The sequence below is a fragment of the Globicephala melas genome, chromosome 8, assembly GCF_963455315.2.
Source record: "Globicephala melas chromosome 8, mGloMel1.2, whole genome shotgun sequence".
NCBI classification, from domain to species: Eukaryota; Metazoa; Chordata; class Mammalia; order Artiodactyla; family Delphinidae; genus Globicephala; species Globicephala melas.
In genome coordinates, this window is record NC_083321.1 from 36,970,402 (window position 1) to 36,995,805 (window position 25,404).

At 45.5% G+C, this 25,404-nt stretch overlaps 1 protein-coding gene and 1 long non-coding RNA gene across 2 annotated transcripts in view; both read right to left on the reverse strand.

Moving 5' to 3' along the window:
* Positions 1–6,085, reverse strand: part of ZDHHC13 (zinc finger DHHC-type palmitoyltransferase 13) — a 51,942-nt gene extending 45,857 nt beyond the window's left edge. The window contains exons 1-4 of the mRNA XM_030864907.3: positions 5,967–6,085; positions 4,423–4,599; positions 3,907–4,155; positions 2,211–2,702 (exon numbers count right to left, since the gene is read on the reverse strand). Of these exons, the coding sequence (XP_030720767.2) occupies positions 2,211–2,558 (348 nt within the window). The 5' untranslated portion in view covers positions 2,559–2,702; positions 3,907–4,155; positions 4,423–4,599; positions 5,967–6,085. The remainder of the gene's footprint in view (positions 1–2,210; positions 2,703–3,906; positions 4,156–4,422; positions 4,600–5,966) is intronic.
* A 9,502-nt stretch (positions 6,086–15,587) lies between these two features.
* Positions 15,588–25,404, reverse strand: part of LOC138842776 (uncharacterized) — a 118,706-nt gene continuing 108,889 nt past the window's right edge. The window contains exon 3 of the long non-coding RNA XR_011377620.1: positions 15,588–15,779. This is a non-coding gene — a long non-coding RNA (uncharacterized lncRNA). The remainder of the gene's footprint in view (positions 15,780–25,404) is intronic.

Genomic DNA, 25,404 nt, shown 5'->3' on the forward strand with positions numbered 1-25,404 from the left:
AAGCTCATTCACTGGACAATTATTTACAGAGTATGTTAATGGTATTGAAAGCCGAGAAGAAATATAAAGGAAGGAAGGAGGTTAAGGAATGTTGCTGGTAGTGGTGGTGATGGGGAAGGCCTACCACATTGAGGTGACGATTGTGTCAAGACCTTACAAAGGTGGGGGGGGTAAGCCATGTGGTTATATGAAGAAAGAGTTCTCCAGATAGAGCGAATACTAAGTGCAAAGGCCTTGGGGCCAGCATAGCTGTGGTTGATTGAGCAAGCAAGAAAGTAGTAAAAAATGAGGTCAGAGAGGAAAACTGGGGGCCAGACAGTTCTGGCAAAAACCTATCAGCTGGAATCAGGGGAACCAAATTCAACCAGAGCAGGAATGTTTTTATCTGTTTTGTTCACTGATTTATCTCCAGCACCTGTAACAGTGCTTAACACCTGGTAGAATGAATGAAGTCTTGGCTCTCTCAGCAGCTATTTGACTTTTAACAACTGACTCCAATTTTTTTTTTTTTATGGCCACATCACACGGCTTGCAGGATCTTAGTTCCCCGACCAGGGATTGAACCCGGGCCACAGCAGTGAAAGCACTGAGTCCTAACCACTGGACCACCAGGGATCTCCATGACTCCAGTTTTTTGAACCTCAATTCTTATCTCTAAAACTGGAATAATAATCCCTCCCCACCTCACAGGGTCACAGTGAGGAATAACAATAAGGAAGTATTTTGCAAACTGTAGAGCATCTTATATAGGTAAAATCTATTGCTATTATTGAAAAAGTTAATACCAATAATTATTAACAACAACAATGATCTCTCTACCTTGGCCCATTTAATTTCAACCCCTGAATCATTCTCTCCCTCCATCTGGCAGGGAATTCGGGCAGGGCAATCTTCCCTGCAGAACAAGGTAATGAACTTTAAGCACTCGAAGGCTTTTGTAAATGAGTGGCAGTAATTAAGGTATGATCATTACTGCTACCAACGTTTCCCTGAAACTCTGAGGGGAAAAAAACAAACAACAAATGAGACATAGTTTCCATGTGAAGATTCTACACCCTTTTGTAATATATGGTCTGCTTGCAAACCTTTTTTATTCTATCAAAATGCAAGAACACCCGACAGCTTCCCCACCTGTCTTGTTCCTCACTTAAACCTACATCAGATTGCTGAAAGCAGGAAGGGAAAGGGGGAGTGTGAGGGAACACTCAGTATGCGAAAGACTTTTTTTTAGAGGCCAACTAACCCAATCATCTCAAACTGCTTGAATCCCACTAGGGACAGAAAATCTACTACCTAATTCACTCCAGCTGCTGGAGAGAGCTTCGGTTTTCTCATCTGTAAATGGGGATGATATCTCCTTCTTAAGGATGCTTCAATTCTGGAATTAAATAATGCATATAAAAGCACTTGGCATATGCTAAGAACTCACTAAACGTTGGCTGAATCTGAATATTTTTCATGTATTCAACAAAAATTAAGTAAACAGCTATAATATGCCAGTCGGGACCATAAGCAAAAAGGACAAAAATCTAGTTTTCTTGGAGCTAACATATATCTCCTGTAACTTTCCCCACTGGCCCCTTCTGTTTTCTGAAACTACATCTGGCTTCTAGTACGACCTCCTCCACAGAACAGAGTCCTTTGGGATTTTGCAGATAGCTATCACGTACCTCCCTTTCCTGCCACCGCCCCCCCCCCCCCCCGCCTTTCTGCAGCCTAAACAAACAGCCTCAAATCTTTCAAAGAGTAAGCAAGGATGTGGAAACGAGAGCTAAAACAGGGCTGGGAGGAGCGAAGGCGGGTTCCCAGACGCCCCGGCCGAAAAAGAAATGATTAGAACCTCATAGACTCCAGGCCAATGTCAAAACGGGCTGGTCCAACTCAGGTGTGTCACCTGACACCTCTCCCAGGAACGCCACCCTCCCCTCCCAGGGCCCGCATGGGTCCCTGCCGGGCACGGGGCGCCCCGGACCGCAGGTGGATGGAGGGCCGGTATGGCACTCATCCCTGTCCTTGCCTTTTCTTCCCGTTCGCCTCGGAGAGAATTCCCTGCATCATTCTCGGTGTTTCCAGGCTTCCTCCTCCCTGGACCCGGCCCCTCTGCCCCCGGAGGCCCCTCTGGGAGCTACCTAACACCCATGCCCTCCCTCTCTCCACAGCCGCGGCCGCCCTCCGAGCCCCCGGGACAGCCTGCGCCCGACCGCACTCACCTGCGAGCCCAGTCCCGGCCCCTCCATCTCCGCAGTGGCGGCGGCGACTCGGCAAAGTGGCGGCAGCTGCCCGCTGGCCAGCCTGTCTGGAGCCGCCTCCACTCTCACTTCCTGCTCGTGGCCCCGCCTCCACCGCGGCTGCCGCTCGAGCCCTGAGCCATCAATCGGCATCGAGAGAGCCAATCCCTGCCTTCTCCTCGGCTGGGGGCGGGACTTTCGCGCCCCTAGAGAAGCTAGCTGGGAGTAGCCAGTCGGAGGCTCAGTCCCCGAGCCACCCGCGCCGGGCGGTAACAGTCGCTGGCCGAGACTGTGCACTGCTCGCCCAGGTAGGTGTCCACCGGTCCGCATGCTTCATCCTGCCCCTCGTACAGGTCCAGGATCGGGCTGTTATTCCAACATCAACCACCATCTACCGAGTGCACATCCGGACTTGGCTGCGTAATAGCTAGATGACCTTGTGAAAGTCTCTTACTTTACCTCCATTTTCCTCATCTGTGAAATGGAGAAAATAAGGGTACCTACTTCACAGAATTGTCAGAAGGATTAAACGAGAAAAACCATGTAAAGCCCCTTAGCCAATGTTTGACGTAAGAAGGAATCAATAAATGTTAACTATTAAAACATTTGCCACTGTCTGTTCCTGTGATCTTGGGCAAGTCCCTTTCACCATCTGGGGTTCTGTTTCCTCACACAAAACAGAAAATATATGAGTTCCACCGCTCAGACTAGAGGAGTATTGGGCAAGAGCCCCCCATCTACACTCTCCACGCCGTTTTTTGGGCTGCCCTGAAAAAGGTGGCATCTAAGCTCTGTTCAGCTTGAAGGACAGCTATGAAGCTAGGAGAAAGCTTGGTTCCTGCCCTTGGGGAGTCCAGTGGGCCAATGGGGCTCTCCTACCTCAGCCCCCAGAAAATACTGGAGCTTTTTCTAGCCCACCATTTAATACAGTCTTTGCAATTATTCCTTAATGTATCTGTTGCCAAAGCAAACCTTTGGAAGTTAAATTGGAAAAGAATTGAAAACATTATGACTCCCTTATTCTATTAAAATAGTTCTAAATCATAAAATAAATGTCTAGAAATTGAACAAAGTGCTTGTTTTTCCTATGATAAATACTTCAGTACAATATAATTGTAAATTTGTATTGTTATTGTTATAGTACCCCTGCCTATTGGGCACACCCAGCCCTGAGTTGCCCCAAAAGCCCTACACCTTCAAGGGTGGGACCTTATTGTATCCACCTGTGAACTTCCAGTGCCTGGCACAGCACTGGGACATAAAAAAAAGGCTACAATTTTACTGAGTGGATGCACAGATGGATAGGTGTGTCATCAACTTCTATGATGGAAGGAAGGACAAACTGAGTGACAAATAGAAGTGCAAGCAACTTCCCTCAAGAGCCAGTAGAGCAAGCAATGAATTTGGACAGACAGGATGAGACATTGGGCAAGCCTTCACAGAGGAGAACCTTTAGGTATGGTCATTTTGCTTAGCTAACAAGAGCTCTGTTTATTGATCACTTACTACGTATAGGCACCTGTGACAATGTTTTTGAATATATTATGTCTAATCCGTGAGATGGGTGTCATTTTCCCCATCTCCCAGAAGGAAAAACTGTGGTTCAGATGGATTTCATAAACCCCAAGTCACTCAGCTGGTAAGTGGTTGAGAAAGGATTCAAACCCAGGCCTCTTACTGCAAAGTGCTTTGGCTGAAGTGGTTTGGTTGTTTCACTTTTAAGGACTGAATTAGAAGACGTTTTTGCTGGGGCTTCCCTGGTGGTGCAGTGGTTGAGAGTCCGCCTGCCGATGTAGGGGACGCGGGTTCATGCCGGGATCCCACATGCCACGGAGCGGCTGGGCCCGTGAGCCATGGCCACCGAGCCTGCGCATCCGGAGCCTGTGCTCCCCAACGGGAGAGGCCACAACAGTGAGAGGCCCGCGTACTGCAAAAAAAAAAAAAAAAAAGAAGATGTTTTTGCTTGAGGGAGGCTTGAAATCTGCTATTTCAATGTTTCCTCACTGATGTCCTAACATATAAGAAGATTCTGGAACAAATAAATCCTAATGCTCTCCTCTTTAGCAAGGCTCCTGCTTCCCTCTGCTTGTTTGTTTTATGCTTCCAGTGAGCCACTTCAGATTGGGATGAGTATGTCCATAATTTATGGCTATAGGAAAGCAAACCCAGTGAGGCCTCAAAGTGCCATCATTACCTCTCATCTTTGAAAATGCCTCTGGCTTGGCATGTAGACATAACACTGGAGAATAGCCAGGTGGGTGAGGGCATGTTCCTGGAGCAGACTGCCTGGGCCTGAATCCCAGTACAAGCACTGAGTTGTCATATGCTCTTGGGCAAGTTGCTCAACCTCTTTGTGTTTCAGTTTCCTCATCTGTAAAAATGGGAAAATAAGGACCTCCGTGGTAGCACAGTGGTTAAAGAACCCTCCTGCCAATGCAGGGGACAGGGGTTCGATCCCTGCTCTGGGCAGATCCCACATGCCGTGGAGCAACTAAGGCCGTGCGCCACAACTACTGAGCCTGCGCTCTAGGGTCCGCGAGCCATCACTACTGAGCTCACGTGCCACAACTACTGAAGCCCGTGCTCCTAGAGCCTGTGCTCCACAGCAAGAGAAACCACCACAGTGAGAAGCCCATGCACCGAAACGAAGAGTAGCCCCTGCTCGCCGCAACTAGAGAAAGCCTGCACGCAGCAACGAAGACCCAACGCAGCCAAAAATAAATAATTTTTTTTTTAAAAGGGACAATAATTAATGCTTACTTAACAGGGCTGTTGGGAGAACTAAATGAGCTATTGTGTGTAAAGTACTGAGAAGCGTGTGTGATACATGATAGGCAGTATACGTGCGTTAGCTGTTATCATCATCGTCATCCTCCTCATCAGCAGTGGGTGTTGGAGAGAGTACCAAATGGACCATCTGGATGGTGTCATGTAAAGGGCTTAGGAGAGAGATTCAGCAGACCTGGCTTCTAGTCCAAACTTTACTGTGTGTATTAGTTGGCTTAGGGTTGCCATAACAAAATACCACAGGCTGGCTGGCTTAAACAACAGAAATTTATTTTCTCACAATTCTAAAGGCCAGCATCCAAGATCAAGGTGTCAGCAGGGTTGTTTCTTCTAATGCCTCTCTCCTTGGCTTGCAGACGGCCATCTTCTCCCTGTGTCTTCACATCATCTTCCCTCTGTGCATGTTATCTGTGACCTAATCTCCTCTTCTTATAACGACACTAGTCATGTGGATTAGGGCCCCAAAATCACCTCATTTTAACTTTCTTCTTTAAAGACCCTACTTCCAAATTCAGTCACGTTCTGAGGTATTAGGTGTTAAGATTTCAATATATGAATTGGGGGTGAAGGGGCAAAATTCGGCCCTTAACACTGTGTGACCCTGGGCAAATCCCTTTCCCCCTCTGTGACAGTTTCCTCATTTGTAAAATGGGCCTGAGAGCAGCAGTGGGAACACTAACCCTAACCTTGATGGTCCCTCTCAGTTTTGATCATGTGATGTCCCCAGCTGAGACTAACCTCTACCTCTCCAATCCCCACAGCACATTTTCTTAACCTCTTTTAGATGGCACTATTTCCCTCATTCTGCAAGTATATATTGAGTTCCTACCACAGACCAAGCACCATTCAGCACTGGGGATTCAATATGGAACAAGACAAAAACCCTATCCCCTGGCTTCCTGCGGCTTCCTGTCTAGCAGCAAGAGACAGACTTTAATCAAACAGGCTCACCAGGGCTTCCCTGGTGGCGCAGTGGTTGAGAGTCCGCCTGCTGATGCAGGGCACACGGGCTCGTGCCCTGGTCCGGGAAGATCCCACACGCCACGGAGCGGCTGGGCCCGTGAGCCATGGCCACTGAGCCTGCGCGTCCGGAGCCTGTGCTCTGCAACGGGAGAGGCCACAACAGTGAGAGGCCCGCATACCGCAAAAAAACAAAACAGGCTCACAAACACTGACCTCTTAGAGTCAGCCTTGCAGTTCTTGGTAGATCCTCTTTCCTCTACTTGGCCATGGGCTTCTGGTGCGCATCCATCTTTACGTCCCTCACCCTGCTTTGCACAAGGTCTGGCACGTGGTAAAGCCTAAAAAAAGAAATGCTGTCCAAACAAACAAACCAGTGAATGAATACAGCTCAAGTGATGGTTTACAAAAGGAAATCAAAGGCGGTTCGACTCCATAAATCACTCTAAGAAGTGCTGACTGCACAATGCTTAACGATTCTTAGCTTTGAAAACAATTTCTACATTAAGGTTTGCTAATCCTCACTGTCACACTATGGGCAGCAACTGACTTCAATCTGACTCAACTTTTGATTCTGGCCTCATTTCTTCCATGGCCCTGGAAAGGACAGGGGCAATTTTTTTGAAACGGGGGCTCATTGTAATCACTTCAATGTTGGCGCTAAAGTGACCCTTTGGAATGTCGACAACAACAACAACAAAACAACCAGAAAAGCCCACACATTTGTTAGCATAGAGATTCCCACAGATACCAGTTAGGAAACCCCAATGCTCTCTGGTACCAAACCAGCAGGGCTGGGGTGGGGATGAGTGCTTGCTAGGAACATTTCAGGCAACAAATGTTTATTGAGCTCCTAATGTGTGCCAGACACAGGCTAAAACATACGAGTACAGTGGTGAACAGTACAGTCTCGGCTCTTCTGGAGTTCAAGTTTTTTGGAGAGGGCAAATACTGATAGAGATAAAGAAATAAATTTTTTTTTTTTTTTTTTTTGCGGTACGCGGGCCTCTCACTGTTGCGGCCTCTCCCATTGCAGAGCACCATCTCCGGAGGCGCAGGCTCAGTGGCCATGGCTCACGGGCCTAGCCACTCCGTGGCATGTGGGATCTTCCCGGACCGGGGCACGAACCCGTGTTCCCTGCATCGGCAGGCAGACTCTCAACCACTGCACCACCAGGGAAGCCCCAATAAATAGATTTTTTTGAAAAGAAGAAGTAACAATGATAAGTTCTAACAAGGAAAACTGCCAAGGATATAACCCAGGGACCCGCTTTAGCCTGGGAGGATAGGGTAGGGTAGAGGTTCCTTTTCATAATTCATAAAACTAGCTCAAAAGGACTTTTCCAACTTCCTCTATTTATAAATGGGGAACATGGGGCTCAGGGAGGGAAGTGACTTGTCCAAGATCACTCTGCAAGTTAGTGATGAAAGTAGGATTAGGGCAACTCTCCTGACCCGCTCATGGCTATCTCACCAGCCCTCAAGCAGCCTCCGCTTTCTAAATACAACCAATCTCACAGATTTTCAGGGCTGTGGGTTGAGGGACAGGGCAGGGATTGCTTAGAAGTCTTGCTCAGTCTCTTGTCTTCTATCTATGAAAATGCTTCACAGTTAAAAAGTGAAAGTGACTCTCGCTTCATTTTATATACCCGTCATCAAGATCTGGTGATGAGATACTCTGAGAACCTCAGTTAATACGGTCTGGGTTAGGAGGATATGGTGGACATCTTATATTTTACTTGCCAGATTAACTGGATTCATATGGGGGTGTGTGTATGTCTGTGTGTGTGAGAGAGGGAGAGGAAGAGAAAGAAGGTGAAGCAGGAAGTATTTTTTGCTGTTTGCTATTTTGAGTCTTAGTCACCTGATTGCAGTCACATATTTAAATAGCTACTCCTATGGAAAATTTTCTGGTTGTGTCCAAATTGTGACAGCAACACTCAGAACTGGGGAATACATCTACCTTGACTCTCTTGTGGCAAGAACCCCCCTCTCTACCTTCTATATCCATCTATCATAGCTCTATTGGTTTACATACCCATCTCCCCTAGTCTCTGCTCCTAGAAGACATTTAAATATCACTTCCTGGGGAAGACCTTCCTGGACTCCTAGACCAGGTTAGGATCCCTGGTAGGTGCCCCCATATCACCTGTAATTCTTCTAACGGCATTCATGGAACATTATTGAATTCACACTGTGAACGTCTATCTTCTCTGTGTACCATAAACAGCTCTGTGAGTATAGAACTTGGCCCTGTCTCAGCAATAGATGCATTCCCAGTGCATAGCACAGTCCCTGGTCCCTGGGAGCCACTCACTATTCGGTTGTTGAAATGAACAAACAACCCTATATTATTCATTTTTATTTATATCCCTGGCACCTAGCATATTTCCCATCCCAGGCTAAGTGCTCAAAAAATGTTGACTTGAGTTAAAGAATCCCATCTATGGCTCTACACAGTTTGCAAAACACACTTTCTTCTTTTAGATTGAGACTCATAACATCCCTGTGGAGTAAGCAGAGCAGCGATTAACATCCTACTTTATAGACTATGGCTCTGGGAGCTTTAGCAATTGCCCCCGGGCATCAGGCTAGAGCCTGTGGAAGAGACCTTACCATTTTGAGCCTCCATGCTCTCATCTGCAAAATGGGACTAGTAATAAAACCTACTCCGTAGAGTAGTTGTAGGGATTAAATGAACAAATGTACGTAATGTGCATACAGTAAGTGCTGTATACATGTTGGATGTTACTAGGTACAAAGGCAAATGAGAAAACCTGAGATCTTAGGGAAAACTCAGCCAACAATGATCATGACCCAACTCTGGAATATTCCTGACTTTATAGAAAATATGATCAAGGTTCCACTGGCCAGTATTCACCCCTTGTTTAAACAAGGACATTGGGTTGTGACATCTGATAGAATTGTACTTCTCTTTCCTCCACCACCCTGTCCCGCACACTAAACTATTTATGTGAGTGAGAAAAGTTACATCTCCCTCAGCTCTGCCTTCACTAGAAGACAACACACTGGTTAAATCTGCTGTTAGCTGCTGCCTGTTGGCTCCGATTATAGCGAGAGTGTGGTGTCCATGGTAACCAGCCAAGCTGGCTTGCTGTGGTGCAAGTTGTTGGAGAATATAGAAGAAGGGACCATCGGAGGCTGAACTGGCTGTCATCTCAGTTTCTAAATGAAAGAATTCCACACTGTGCTTTGGATAGTTGGTGAATCCAGACAAAATCTGGATTTCCTAAGCAGAAGGCACTGAGTTCATTCCAAGGCCACTGAGTTTCTGATGAATCTGACAAGTAGAGATATGGATTGTTGGCAAGGGCAGTAGTGGGTGAGATGGTAGGAGGACAGAATGCCAAATAAAATGATAGAGTGAAATCCTGCCACTCCCTTGAACCTTCTGTGGCTCCTTATTCCCTGCTGCCAAGTCTTTTGTGGGACTGGACTTAAACACTGAGTTACTCTCAAGAACCAAGGTAGCCACGGTCACTATTTTCTCTCTCTTGTCTCTGTGCCTCTGGACATCTGTCCTGTTCTCTCTGTAGAACGGGGCCTTCTGCTTTCTCATGGTTCCTGCTTCCCCACAACTTCTGCTTGTGTATGACATTGACTCCAGCCCTGACTCTACAAGATTTTACAGGTCCAGCACCGGCTACCTGCTTGTCACTGTCTCTGTGCCTCTTCGTTCAGAATTTTGAAAAAGGGAATCCATTTGGTTGTTATTATTCAATGGCTTAGACGGCCTTCGGTCGCTTATCTACCCCGACCAGTCAGCTGCGATGGAGTAGCTTGTTTTTACCATGATCACCAAGGGATTTTAGCAAGGACTACAAGTGGGGACAATTCACAGAGAAGGGGACATACACCACCTGAAATTCCATGAATTAGAGATTCCTTTGTCCTTACAAGTAAACGCATTCAGTAGGATGTACTGGTCCTAATTTAGGACTTTTAGGAAGTCCTAAATCAAGGGGTAGGCAGGGCCATGCTGTCTCTGAAAGCTCTAAGAGAGGATTCTTCCTTGCGTCCTCCTAGCTTCTAGTGGTTGCTGGCAATCCTCATTCCTTGGTTTATGGGCACATCACTCCAGTCTCTGCCTCCTTTGTGGCATTCTCCCTGTGTGTCTCTCTGTGTGTCCAAACGTTCCTCTTCCTATAAAGACAGTCATTGGATTAGGGCCCACCCTGATCCTGTATGAGCTCATCTTAGCTTGACTGTGTCTGCAAAGACCCCATTTCCAAATAAGGTCACGCTCACAGGTGCCAGGAGTTAGGACTTCAACATATCTTTTGGGGGGACACAATTCAACCCACAATAGAGGGTAAGGAAAATAAAGAGAATTAGTCTAATCTCAGTGCACCTGTCTGAGAGGTCCTGAGAAAACAGCAGTTTTGATTTGGGAGTAAGCAGACATGAGCTAGAGGTAATTTTGAGACCAGGCGCACTTCCTGGAGGGAGAGGCCAGTTAGGTGGGACAATGAGGGACTTTGGACAACCTGGAGATAGTGAAGGGAACTGGATTCCTGGGTGGCTGGGAAACAAAAGCATCAGGAAATGGGAGAAGATAGACTTTATTTATTTTAAAATGTGGTCCAGGACCCACTAAGAATGGTCACAGAAATCTGGAGCCAACTCCACATAACACCTAGAAGAGTATCTCTTAAATGATAGGCACTCAGGGCATTTTAGTGAGAGAGCAAGAAAGAGAGGAAAGAGAAGGCGGTGGGTTGGGTTCGGGGGGGCAAAGGGGAAAGAGGAGAAAGACTGGATGTGTTGTGCAAAGTCTCCCACCACCCCCCGGGGCTGGAGGGACTGCCATTGTCCACACGCCACAGCTCTCCAGCTTGGTGCTTCCCTTACTGTATGAAGCTGCCTGCTGATTTGCCCACCTCTGCCTCCCGTCTGTGACTCTGTGAGCCAAGGGGCTGTATCCTTTCTGTTCACCACTGCATGCCCGAAGCTGGCACAGAGCCCACAATGCGTGGGCTCACAATTACGCTCGATGGTTATATGCAGGTGAGGGAGTAAAGATTGTCAGGACGAAGTGAGAGAGTGGTATGGACATATATACACTACCAAACGTAAGGTAGATAGCTAGTGGGAAGCAGCCGCATAGCACAGAGAGATCAGCTCGGTGCTCTGTGACCACCTAGAGGGGTGGGATAGGGAGGGTGGGAGGGAGACACAAGAGGGAGGAGATATGGGGATATGTGTATACGTATAGCTGATTCACTTTGTTATAAAGCAGAAGCTAACACACCACTGTAAAGCAATTATACTCCAATAAAGATGTTAAGAAAAACAAAACAAACAAATAAAAAGAGATTGTCAGGAGCCCCAACCTAAGTCCTGGGCTGACAAGGCTGCGGGGATCAGAGGAGAAAAGGCTATAAATTGGAGGTTGACCCAGGGCCTAATGGTTCCTAATTTCAGTTAGTCACATGACTCATGTTCATGGTCCACATGCACCCCGCCTTCCGCAGGACCGGTTCAGGAGCAGCGAAGCCACGGTCGCCTTGGCTAAGGGCAGCAGTGGTGAAGCCCAGGGCACACGTTCTGACACAGCTGTCTCAGGCCATGGAGGCTGCACACAACCCAACCAGGAAGAGCTCACAGGGCCTGGATAACCCCAGGGTGGGGCGGATCAGAAAGGAGAATCAAGACCTATGACCTGAATCCAGGGCACCAGAGACCAGGCCTCCAGCTGTGATCAGACCCACCACGGAAGGCCTGAGGCAAGAGCCCCATCTCTCCTTGGCCCAGCTTCCTCCTCCGTCAATGTTGACACTAGGTGGCCTGAAGGAGACGTGTGGGACAGTGCAAGGAGATGGGCAAAGAGTCAGAAGGGACAGCTTTCAAGTCTTTACACAGCCAGTTACTAGCTGAATGGCCTCTCGTGAGACATCAAAGCTCTGTAGGTCTTAGTTTCCTCACCTGCAAACGGAACTTTGGCAGAGCACACCTGAGTAGCACTTAGGAATCGGGGCCATGGAAATATCATCCATGTAGTTCCTCATATGCCACAGACAAGAAGGAAGGGAGTCCTGAGTTCCAAGGCCAAGTTCAGCCCCAAACATGAACACTTACAGGTGATTCTCCTCATGGTGAAGGACAAACTGGGTTCCTGCCTCAGGAAGAAGAGACAGTTCCACATCATTACCTTAGCTCAGAGCCTGGGGTGAGGGACCCACAGGCAGGCAGAGGGAGACAAAAAGAAGAGCCAAAATGGTGCCTCCGAGACGCCTCCTGCTCTGCGGTATTGTTAGCGCCTCAGCTCATGCCCCATCTGGGTCCTTTTCCTCAGGCAATTCACTTAGAGTCTGAGGCAGAATATTAAAATCAGTAAAAATATTTTCCAGCAAGAATCATCTTAATTGGATAAATATGGAGTACTTTTTAAAGGATAAACATGAAACTAGAAACGCTGGAAAAGTTGAAGGCAGAGTTAAACGCTTAAAGATGCATAAAAGTTTGCAAAACATCCCTGTGGTGTATCTGATTATCAAAACATGCTTTTGTGGGTTTTTTTTTTATATATATATAACCAATGTGTCATTTTGACATGTAAAAAAAATCAATTTACCATCTGGAGTTGACCTGGAATCTTGGGTCAGCCTTGTGAGAATTCTAACTTCAGGAAATGGGGTGGGCGGAAAGCAAGGAGTAATTTCATAATCATAGAATCTGCAAAAACCCTCCACCGGTCTGCTCCCTCAGCCAGGATTCTCTCGCTCTCCCCATTCACTTAAAAGCTGTTGGCACTGTCTTTTTAAATGTCCACACTTTTTTCTATCATTTTAATTATATTGAGCAGAACTCTACCTCGTTATAACTTTTACAGTTAGCCCTGTTTCTGGCTCACGGAGCCATAAAAATTCCAATGAATTCTCTCTTCTATCTCATAGCCCATTAGATATTTGAATGAATAATGACACCCCTAAGTGTGTTGTCCTCCTGGTTAAACCTCCCCAGTTCTTTCAATCATTCCTCCATTCGCATGAAGACGAAGTGGGGGAAATGCTGCTATTTTGGGAGCCAGACAGAGGTAGCTTTATACCCTGACTCTTGCCAAGTAGCTGTGTACCCTTGGCCAAGTCACACAATTTTTCTGGGACTCTACTACTATTTCGTGAGGTTGTAAATAAGCCTCGTTGAGAGAATGTGTGTAAGACACTGGTGCGGCGCCTGCCTCACGGTTGGTGCTTTGTATGATGGTCAGGCCAGTATTGACATGGGACCAGGGAAGAGTTGCTTGCAACCACTCCTCCTTCAGGATAATTCTACATAAAAAAGGAATGGGGGGCTTCCCTGGTGGCGCAGTGGTTGAGGGTCCGCCTGCCGATGCGGGGGGCGCGGGTTCGTGCCCCGGTCCGGGAGGATCCCGCGAGCCGCTGGGCCTGCGCGTCCGGAGCCTGTGCTCCGCGACGGGAGAGGCCACAGCAGTGAGAGGCCCGCGTACCGCAAAAAAAAAAAAAAAAAAAGGAATGGGGTTGAGATACGTGGAAGTGGAGAGAAAACCTGGGTGGGTGTGGCCTGGCCAAGGGAACTGGGCAGAGAGGGGCTCTGAGTCAAAAAGGGGAGAAGGGACCAGTCACAGGAGGCTAAAGAAGATTCTGTGAAATGAAGATGAAAATGCCTGCTTCTTAGTGGCTGGATAATGAGGAACAAATGATATCGTGTATGCAAAGTGCTTTGTAGAATAAATGCTCCTCTGTGCCCCAGAGCACTGGGTGCTTCACCATATGTATGATAACAATGTCAACGTGTCTATTTCCCCCTGAAGACTCTTAGTTCATTGTGGTGGGGAATTTTTTTTCTGCCCAACTTCCTCCTGCCATTGAGGAAGTGCCTCTCCTTCATCCCAAGTGGTGCAGGTGGGACTGTCAATTTCAGCATCCTGTGAACCATAGGGCTGAGTCCCTGAGCCATGCTTGACCAATCAATGTGCTCCAGCTCTTTGTCCAGAGGGACTGGTCCAAGGTGTAGGTTGGGGGAGGGGGGGAAGGGGGAATGGCATGTGACCCAACCAAGGCCAATCAGAGTCCTTCCATGTAACTTGATCTATGGATGCTGGAAAAGACATGTTTCTTTCTTTTGAATGATGAGCTCTAAGAATATTAGCATGGCATTACAATTTATTCATTCAACAAGTATTTATTGAAGGCCTAAATATCAGTCAGGGTTGGAAGGGTCTGATCATGAGAACATATACCTCTCTAGGTATTTTAAACAGAAACAATTGAATATAGGGAAGTGACTATACAGTGTTAGAATAGCTGAGAGCAAAAAAAAAAAAAAAGGCGTATCAATTAATCTAGAGCATAGAAACTGCTGGAAGAAGCTGCCATCCCTAAAACTGGAAGAACAGGACAGAAGTGATGTTACCAAGAGTCCAGACCTCGGAGAAAGAGAGCTTAGGCTGATGCTTTGAGCCATAGAGGTTTCCAAAGGTGACTGGTGTTAAGATCATGGTGGGGGCACTGCATGCTGGTACCTGGACCATTTTGTAGATATAGGCTTTAAGGAAAATGTCCCACCTGCCAGTGCTATAAATACCAAAGGCACCTGTTGCTCTCTACACCTGCTGCAGGGATGCTAATGGAAGTCCAAAGCAGGAGAAGAGCCTCTTCTCTGCTTCTGTCTTATTGACAATCTCCCACCAGTGCCTAATTGACAGAGCCTATCTGAAAGCCTGCTGGCAAGAGAGTCTGGGGAATGTGGTTGCAGGGTCCAAGCCTCTCTAAAATACACAGCAGACTCCCCAGTACATGTCCACTGTAAATAACCATCATCACCAGGGCTGCCACCAAGGCCCAAAGCACAGACAGGACAATGGACCACGGCAGGCTGATCATGTGCTGAGATACCCTTCAACCACGGATCTGACTACGTGACAACCTTCCCAAGCAGTTCCTCTGTGCTGGCTGCCACAGATTTCACCAGCTATACCTCCCCAGGGCTTGTCGGAGCCATACTGAGAAAGGAATCTTTTTTTTTTAAAGGACTTTGTAACTACTAAAATAAATTACCCAGTCCCAAAAACAGGATACCCACCCACTTCCTGAATAAAATATTGCACTTGCTTAGGATGGAGGAGTTCGGTGGTGCTGGGTGGTAATGAAAGTGTGTGATGTGATGCCTTAGCTCACGTGGGGTTCCTTTAGGGTTTCTGTACATAAAGACAGCAGTGATTTGAGGTTATTCTAGGCCAGAGAAGATGTGGCTTAACTGAAGTGCTGCTAAATCCTGCTCATTCCCGGCTGTTCTGGTCCCAAGGTAACTTGAAACTTGTTTCCCTAGGGTAACTCGGGTAGGGCCTAATCAACCAGATTAACACACTCTAAATGGAACTTTCTCCTTACCCAGCCAAGGGTAAAGTGGCCAGTTTCCTAATCCCACCCAATAAATACCTGTTATAGATTAACTTGATTTAGCACGTGCCTAGGGGAGCCTGGAGATGAGGCCCATGCCGGCTTTAATAAGGTGAGCAGTGTGTGCCCTGGGAAGCAGTGTGGTCACTAGGAAAGGGCTGAGGCCAAGGAGTAAGGTTTCTACTGCACGTTAACTCACCGTAGACCACTGAACTCTAAGCCTCAGGCTCATTTGAAATGGGGGCGGGGTGGTTGCATTAAATACCTTCAGTCCAAGCAAAGCACCCAGGACTACCAGCCACCCATCAGGGACGTCCACTCTGGGGAAAATCTTCACTGAGGCTCTATTGACAGTGATTTTTCTGATGGCTCCATGTCTTCTGCATCTTCTTATAGCAGATGTTGCTCCTGAGTGTGGCATCTGTGGAATATGAAAAAACAAAAGTGGCACAGTGACTCACAATTTAATATTTGCATTGTGACTATCTATGACAGCCATCTTTTGAATCCTCTGATATTAACATGCTCAACCTCTCCCAATTCACATTTCATAACCTCCCCCACACACATCCATTCATGAATAGGATTTCATTATTAAGAATTTCATTTCTCATAATGGACTTTATTTTCTAATTTAGGCTCCAGGGGCAATGCACTGAAATGACATGATTTATTTTTTCCAGTTTGCTGGCTCATCCTGCCTGTGTACTAATTTTATGGCAGGCCGAACTTCTGCTCCTTTACCAGCCTCTTCCCGAAAGAGGAAAAACTGTAGCCCGAACACCTTCAAAACAAACAACAACAAAAAACACCCTCAGACTGTAGAGGCAAACCTTTCCCTTAGAATGAAAGGCTCACACTTGTTCAAAATGCTATTATCCCACCCATGAGCTATTGAAGATGGACTGAAGAAAATGTCAGACAAATAACTGTTCTGGTAGAAAATGGAGCAGACTGATTAATTCTTAATTCGTATCCATGTAGAGTAAACATCCTTGTACAGTAAACATCTAAGCATGGTCTTAACAGACATTAGATTCTGCATTAAACATATCTACTCATATTGGAGGTCTCTCCTATTGGCAATGAAATTTATATGGAAATACATACTATTTGTTGCATAATACATGTGCATGTTTATTTTCCAGAGCTCAGAAAGATTGCAAAAAGAGGGAAAATTAATACTACTGAGGGTACAATGTTCATAGCAGCATTATTTACAATAGCCAAGATATGGAAGCAACCTAAGTGTCCATGAACAGATGAATAGATAAAGAAAATGTGGGGTACACACACACACACACACACACACAATGGACTATTAGTCAGCTATAAGAAAAAGAATGAAATTTTGCCATTTGCAACATCATGGATGGACTTGGAGGATATTATGTTTAGTGAAATAAGTCAAAGACAAATACTGTATGATATCACTTATATGTGGAACTAAAAACTAAAATAAACTAGTGAATATAACAAAAAAGAAACAGACTTACAGATATACAGAGCAAACCAGTGGTCACCAGGGAGGGGGGAGATGGAGTAGAGGAGGGGCAGGAGAAGGGTAGGGAATTAAGAGGTACAAACTCCTATGTATAAAATAAATAAGCTACAAGGATATATTGGACAACACGGGAATATAGCCGATATGTTATAATAATTATAAACGGGGTATAACCTTTAAAAATTGTGACTCACTATGTTGTACACCTGAAACTTCTATAATATTGTACATCAACTATACCTCAATACAAAAAAAACTTACTGAGTATATTTGCTTCCTGTTGCTGCTGTAACAATTTGCCGCAAACTTGGTGGCTTAAAACAACAGAAATGGGCTTCCCTGGTGGCGCAGTGGTTGAGAGTCCGCCTGCCGATGCAGGGGACATGGGTTCGTGCCCCGGTCCGGGAAGATCCCACATGCCGCGGAGAGGCTGGGCCCGTGAGCCATGGCCGCTGAGCCTGAGTGTCCGGAGCCTGTGCTCCGCAATGGGAGAGGCCACAACAATCAGAGGCCCACGTACAGCACAAAAAAACAAAAAAAAAAAACAAAAAAAACCCAATAGAAATCTATTCTCTCACAGTGCTGGAGGCCAGACGTCTGAAATCAGCATTAGTGGGCCAAAATCAAGGTGTTGGCAGGGCTGCACGACTTTCAAAGGCCCTAGGGAAGAATCCATTCCTTGTCGCTTCCAACTCCTTGTCAGCGTTCCTTGGCTTGTGGATACATCTCCAAATCTCTCTTTGCCATATCTTCACCTTCTTCTCTCTGAAATCTCTCTCTGGCCCCTCTTGTGAATATACACATGATTGCATTTATTTTTACAATTAATTTTAAAAGTTATTTTTAATTTATTTTTATGATTATTATTATTTTTGGCTGTGTTGGGTCTTCATTGCTGCGCGCAGGCTTTCTCTAGTTGCAGCGAGCAGGGGCTACTCTTTGTTGTGGTGCATGGGCTTCTCACTGCAGTGGCTGCTCTTGTTGCAGAGCACAGGCTCTAGGCTCGTGGGCTCCAGTAGTTGTGGCACGTGGGCTCAGGAGTCATGGCTCGCAGGCTCTAGAACACAGGCTCAGTAGCTGTGGCTCACGGGCTTAGTGGCTCCACAGCTTGTGGGATCTTCCCAGACCAGGACTTGAACCCATGTCCCCTGCATTGGCAGTCGGATTCTATTTTTTTTTTTTTTTTTTTTTGCATTACGCGGGCCTCTCACTGTTGTGGCCTCTCCCGTTGGGGAGCACAGGCTCCGGACACACAGGCTCAGTGGCCATGGTTCACGGGCCTAGCCGCTCCGCGGCCTGTGAGATCCTCCCGGACTGGGGCACGAACCCATGTCCCCTGCACCGGCAGGCGGACTCTCAACCCTGCGCCACCAGGGAAGCCCAGCAGTCGGATTCTTAACCACTGTGCCACCAGGGAAGTCCCCACATGATTGCGTTGAGGGCCCACTTGGATAATTCAGGATACTCTCCCTACCTCAAGATCCTAAATCACATTCACAAAGTCCACCCAAAACACATGGTTTTTTGTTTGTTTGTTTGTTTTTGCTATATAAGGTAATATTCACAGATTCCAGGGATTAGGACATGGATATCTTTTGGAGGGCCATTTTCAGCCTACCACACTGAGCATTTAGTCTGTACCATTTCCTACTTGTATCATATACCTGCACCTCCTCCCACAAGCCCTCTATGAGGAACATGCGGTAGGAAAAAACCGTGGCTGGGAATTAGGAAGCTTAAGTTCTTTAACTTACCAGCATGGGTACCTCCTTACCTGTGTCCAGGGCAGACATTGCTAATTGATCACAGCATTAGTTTTTGCTGAACCCCTAGACCTTACCTCAGAACCCTCAATACGGTGGTCCAGGAAGTCAATGTGAATAGAAGCCTACTTGTCACCTTTACGTTAAACACTGAATTTCCTCCTGTGTAAAATAGGAATACTTCCTGCACATTTTCCTCCTAAGGACAGTGTAAGGATCAAATGACATAATGGATGGGAAAGCACTTTATGAACACTTAAAACAGGTGACTAAAGAAGATATGTCCTCAACAGGAACTCATGGGAAGATTGTCGAGGAGACCCCTGTCTAAAACCGTAGACGGCTCTCAGTGCGAGGGCATTGTGAAGGTCAGGTTCAGGGAGTGAGCGTAGGTCTGAAACCTAGAAGATCATTCTTCTCTTTATTTCATCCAATAACATAACAAGCAAACACAGCCTACACATTCAGTAAGGATACCTTAAAGATAACATCACTAAGCATGTACATTTTGCTCTACTGCCTGCTTGGCTCACAATAGCCATCTGGTATGTGTCAGCCTGAAGTCAGGACTGTACACTTACCAGGTCTCCAGGAACCACCAACTCTGTTCAAATTATATCAACACTTCAACCACTACTGAAAATGCATCCCTCTAGTCAGTCTTCCCTGGTATAACAGGAAGTGCTCTTTCCCAACTGCACATGCATTTTTGTCACTTTGCATATGCATTTCAAGGTTCCTGTAGACAGGAACAGGGACAACTCATCCCTGCCTCAACAGATGTTTCATGGGCTCTTGCCAAAAAGCCTTTAAGTGAATACTTTAAATCCCTCTTCAAGACTTTAAAGTGTCTCCTCTTTTTTTCCCACTTTAGGAATCAGAAGGCTATCTATCCCTCAATATTTCAGTGACTGCTTTGCGTGACAGCTCCATCTGGGGTGCCTTTATTGGGATCTGGTTCTAGGCTTGGCTCTGCTACAGACCAGGTGTGTGATCTTGACACGCTCTGAGCCTTAGCTTGCTCCTCTATAAAATGAGAAGAGGGTGGAACACCTGTCCTCCCTGCCTCTCCTGGTCGTTGGCGATGACTAACAACATGGGCTTGGTTGCATACAGACTGGTTCAAATCCCAGCTTATTCACACTCTTGCTGTGTGACCTTGGGAAAGCTGCTAAACTTTGCTGAGACAGTTTTTTCACCTGTAAAATGGAAATGCCTACCTTCTGGGACTGTCAGTAGGGATAATACATGTATAATTCTTGGCACAGTACCCGGCATCTAATATGTGCTCACTACCTGTGAGCGAGAGTTTATTTTAAAGGAACTGCTTTAGTTAAAAGAAATGGTATTATCAAACGAGGTGCAGCCAGGCAGGACAGAGGCGGCTGGGACCAGACAGAGAGTCCAGCAGCAGGCAGGTTCAGGAAGGGGGATCTTGCGGTCTGAAGTTCAAGATCAGGCAGGTTGTGTTGAAATAAACCTAATGTTAATCATTGGCACACACAATGGAATTGTCCTAGACATTCGCAACCCTCTTCCTCTTCCCCTCACCCTCCACTCCAGTCTCCAGCTGTTTCTGGACCCAGCTTGATAGGAATCAAGAATATGGGCAATGTGGTTATTGAGTTCAAGGTGAAGACCCTAACTGTGGTAGCAAACAAGGACTTGTTCATAGAAGCTAAACAGGACCCAGGTTGTAAGCACAGAAGTCCAAGGTCAGCTCCTTCCCTGCACTAAGGCAGCAATTCCCTGGTGAGAGTCAGGCTGTAACATGTCCAGCCATATGTAAGGCAAGGCAGGCCGAGATAAACGCTCCAACACAGGATAATGCTGTTTTATAGATGAAGAAACTGAGGCTCAGTGAGGTTAAATGACTTGCCTAAAGGTCACACAACCTGTAAATGACAGAGCTACCCATCAGAGCCAGGTCTTTGAGGACCTCATTCTTGGTGCTCTCTGCTACTTAATGCTGTCCTGAGATTCCACGAAAAGAAAAGGTAGTCCCACACCACTTCCTCCCCTCCCCGAGCATTTTCTGTTTCTAATGGATTCACCATTTTGGTACCACTGTTCAGCCCACTTGGCATCTCTATGGGGAAGCTTCATCTCACACCCTTCAAACATTTTCCTCCTGAGAGTTTTTTTTTGTTGCTCACTGGGAGGCTGGGTGAGGAGGGGAGCGGCTATGGGACCAATAGGAAAATCTGGGGGTTACATTACTGGAGGTATATAAGTTGGTACACATTTTCTGGAGAGTTGGTAGCAATGCCTATCAAAATCTTAATAATGTGGATATGCTTTGATGCAGCAAGTTCTTTTTCTGTTTTAAGATCTTTTTTGATGTGGACCATTTTTAAAGTCTTTATTGAATTTGTTACAGTATTGCTTCTGTTTTATGTTTTGGTTTTTTAGCGGCGAGGCATGTGGGATCTCAGCTCCCCAACCAGGGATCAAATCCACACTCCCTGTACTGCAAGGGAAAGTCTTAACCACTGGACCACCATGGAAGTCCCTGATGCAGCAATTTCACTACTAGAAATTTATCCTGAGGAAATAATCAAACACGTATATAAAAATACAAACAAGTGCAGGGCTTCCCTGGTGGCGCAGTGGTTAAGAGTCCGCCTGCCAATGCAGGGGACACGGCTTTGAGCCCTGGTCCGGGAAGATCCCACATGCCACGGAGCAACTAAGCCTGTGCGCCACAACTACTGAGCCTGCACTCTAGAGCCCAGGAACTACAACTACTGAGCCCGCGAGCCACAACTGCTGAAACCCACGCACCTAGAGCCTGTGCTCTGCAACAAGAGAAGCCAGCACAATGAAAAGCCCTCACACCACAACAAAGAGTAGCCCCTGCTCACAGCAACTAGAGAAAGTGCATACAGCCAAAAATAAATAAATAAATTAATTAATTTTTAAAAATACAAACAAGAGCAAAGAAAAAGAAAACAAAGTCTACAAGGTCGTAGTAAGGGATTAGGTAAAGATGGCATATCCATACAATGGAATACTATGCAATCACTCAAAGTGATGATGTCAGACTATATTTATTGTCATGTAAACAGGTTAAACCAAAAAGTGGGCCATATGGATTTCAAACTTTGTAAATAGATTATATTAATGTCTGTTGTGTGTTTGTGTTTGCTTACAGTGTCAGCTCTCCTAATTGACATCCAACCACCTAGGGGACTCATCATTTGAGTCAACCCTCCCTTTCCACCTGGAAAACCTCCAGGGCCGCTGCTCAGGCCCACTGAAGGTTCTGGATGGAAGGCTGTGTACCTTTGTGCCCAGCCACCTGTGCTCCCGCCAGACAGCTCATGTGTTTGGCAGGAGTCAGTTTTACAGTTCTCTAGCCTCTTTATTCCAATTTACTTATTATTATATTCATAGTTAAATATTATAGAAATTAGAAAAAATGAGTAAAAACAGAGAAACGTATTTTTAAAAACTAAGTTGAATTCTTTGAAGAATTCAATTGCTCTTGTAGTGAGGGAGCTATAATGGGTTGGGGGAGGGGGATAATTGTAAAGGTTCAAGATTTTGCTCTCAGAATGCTTCATAAATGTTTTTAAGTTTTCTTTCTTCTTCAAAGAAGCCAATACAAGAATTTGGAGACAAAATATTATGGTGACTATATGAGAAAGATAAACGTGAATTCCCTTCAGCAGAGTAACAAGTGACATAAAAGGCTATATTAAAACATCGATATATTTTAAACGAAATAAAAGATTTAAAGTACATATATATATACACAGTGTGATATTATTATCATTTCTTATTTAAACTATGTTTTTTTCTTAACCCACTAAGCACAGTCCCACTACTATCAGATAAAAAGCCTTCTGCTACATAGGTCTAGAAAAAGGAAGAATATAGTGATATTTCTGGAAGGATACAGTGAGATTATGGTTGATTTTTACTTCTTTGTACCTTTCTGCACTTTTAAAAATAAGAATGTCTATTACTTTTATAATCAGGAAATATCACAAAGCCATCATGATCTTGGGAAAGAAAAACAGAAAGAGAAACTTCAGGATGAAGGGAACGACATGCTGATGCTTGCAGGTGCCCCAGGCAGACCCTGTCTGTCTCCCCTGAAGACTGGAACTGTTTGGATTATTTTGTTACAAATCCTAATGGTGATAATGAGTTTGGCTCCTTGGTTTCGCCCCATCCTGAGGGTCAGGTTGACATCAGCACTCAGACATCTCAATACACTTAATTATCAGGGGAAGGGGGCTCAGGACTCAGGCAAGCAGGTCTCAGGAGGAGAGACGGACCTTCCTGGGTGATGCAAGCCAAGGAGTCCATGAGTAAGCCAGATCAGAGTCAGGAGGCGAACCAGTGGGGGCAGTTCTGAACACCTCAGGTTACTCTCATTCACAGAGGTTACAGCAAGTACTTAAAGGTCACACACCAGCAGATGCAGCCTTGCACAAAGATGAGCTGAACTTCCTGTATATATAAAATCACAATCTTTATTTTTTAAATAAATATATTCTTCCCATCAAAACTGTAAAATATTCATGCTTGACTTATAGAAATATTTGTTGAAAACAAACTTCTGACTATAATAACTAATTCTAAAATCATAATAAAGTTGTTCAAAGTCTGGCATTAAAAAAAAAACATTGGAAACAAAAATCTGTTCTTATTCCAACGTCTTCCCACAATACACTCTGTTTCAATGCTAGAAACGCTGGGACCATTGGTCAGAGAAAAGGCAAACCTGACAGGGTTGAAGTCCTGCCCTTGGCAACAGGATTATTAATTGTGCAAGGACGTTCTGGGGAGATGGAGTTTAGCAGCAGCTCAAAGAGGACTTAGGACTCTTCTTAGAATGATAGTCCGGGCAGGGGGTCATGTATGAAAGCAAATGGGAGGCACTGCACACGGTCTAGCTCTGACTGGCACAGGGACACTGGGCTTAAGGAACAGAGTCGGGCTGGAGCACAGACAAGTGCAATGGAGCAGAGATGAGGAGGATTCCACCTTCCCTTCCAGTTTGCCATCAAGAGCAATGGCAGGCAGCTCTCATTTTGGGATTAGAGCCCCAACTGCAATCCCATTCCAGGCACTATTTGGCGAATTAACTTCACTCTAATGCTGAGTGATGGGCTTTGGAGTCAGCCAGACCTGGATGCACATGCTGGCTCTACCACATACGCGTTCTTAAACACAGATCTTTTTTAAACCAATTCAAAATAGAGGGCATGTTGGAGGGCATTCGTGCTAAAATTCAATCAATATTTCCCTCATTTTACATAACTGATATGTCCCAGCAAGGTGACGTGCAAAGCAAGTGCTGGGTTAAATGCATGAAAGGCACATTTCTCTCTCTACCTCTCTCTCTCTCTCTCTCCCCACCCCTCACCATATTCACACACACAAGTCAGTGTAACCCACAAGACTCAAACAGAAGCAGCATCACTTTTTACATTTTTCTAAATCAACGCAAATCCTGCTAGGCCCCCACTTGCGTGGTTGGCAGAGCCAGGAGATTCAATCTTGGTCATTTTGAGGTCTGCTCCCCGTCACTGTGATTGTACATGAAGTGATTAATTTCTCAATAACTCAATGTCTTTATTTATTAATTTAACATCTTTATTGGAGTATCATTGCTTTACAATTGTGTGTTAGTTTCAGCTTTATAACAAAGTGAATCAGCTATACATATATATATATCCCCATATCTCCTCCCTCTTGCATCTCCCTCCCACCCTCCCTATCCCACCCCTCTAGGTGGTCACAAAGCACCGAGCTGATCTCCCTGTACGATGTGGCTGCTCCCCACTAGCTATTTATTTTACATATGGTAGTGTATATATCTCCATGCCACTCTCTCACTTCGTCCCAGCTTACACTTCCCCCTCCCCGTGTCTTCAAGTCCATTCTCTAGGTCTGCATCTTTATTCCTATCCTGACCCTAGGTTCTTAAGAACCACTTTTTTTTTTTTAGATTCCATATATATCTGTTAGCATACGGTATTTCTTTTTCTCTTTCTGACTTACTACACTCTGTATGACAGACTCTAGGTCCAACCACCTCAATACAAATAACTCAATTTCGTTTCTTTTTATGGCTGAGTAATATTCCATTGTATATATGTGCCACATCTTACTTATCCATTCATCTGTTGATGGACACTTAGGCTGCTTCCATGTCCTGGCTATTGTAAATAGAGCTTCAGTGAACATTGTGGTACATGACTCTTTTTGAATTTTGGTTTTCTCGGGGTATATGCCCAGTAGTGGGATTGCTGGGTCATAAGGTAGTTCTATTTCTAGTTTTTTAAGGAACCTCCATACTGTTCTCCATAGTAGCTGTATCAATTTACATTCCCACCAACAGCACAAGAAGGTTCCCTATTCTCCACACCCTCTCCAGCATTTACTGTTTGTAGATTTTTTGATGATGGCCATTCTGACCGGTGTGAGGTGATACCTCATTGTAGTTTTGCTTTGCATTTCTCTAATGATTTGTGATGTTGAGCATCCTTTCATGTGTTTGTTGGCAATCTGTATATCTTCTTCGGGGAAAAGTCTATTTAGGTCTTCTGCCCATTTTGGGATTGGGATTTTTGTTTTCTTGATATTGAGCTGCATGAGCTGCTTGTAAATTTTGAACATTAATCCTTTGTCAAATGCTTCATTTGCAAATATTTTCTCCCATTCTGACGGTTGTCCTTTCATCTTGTAATAGATATGGTTTCCTTTGCTGTGCAAAAGGTTTTAAGCTTCATTAGGTCCCATTTTTAAATCTTTGCTTTTAT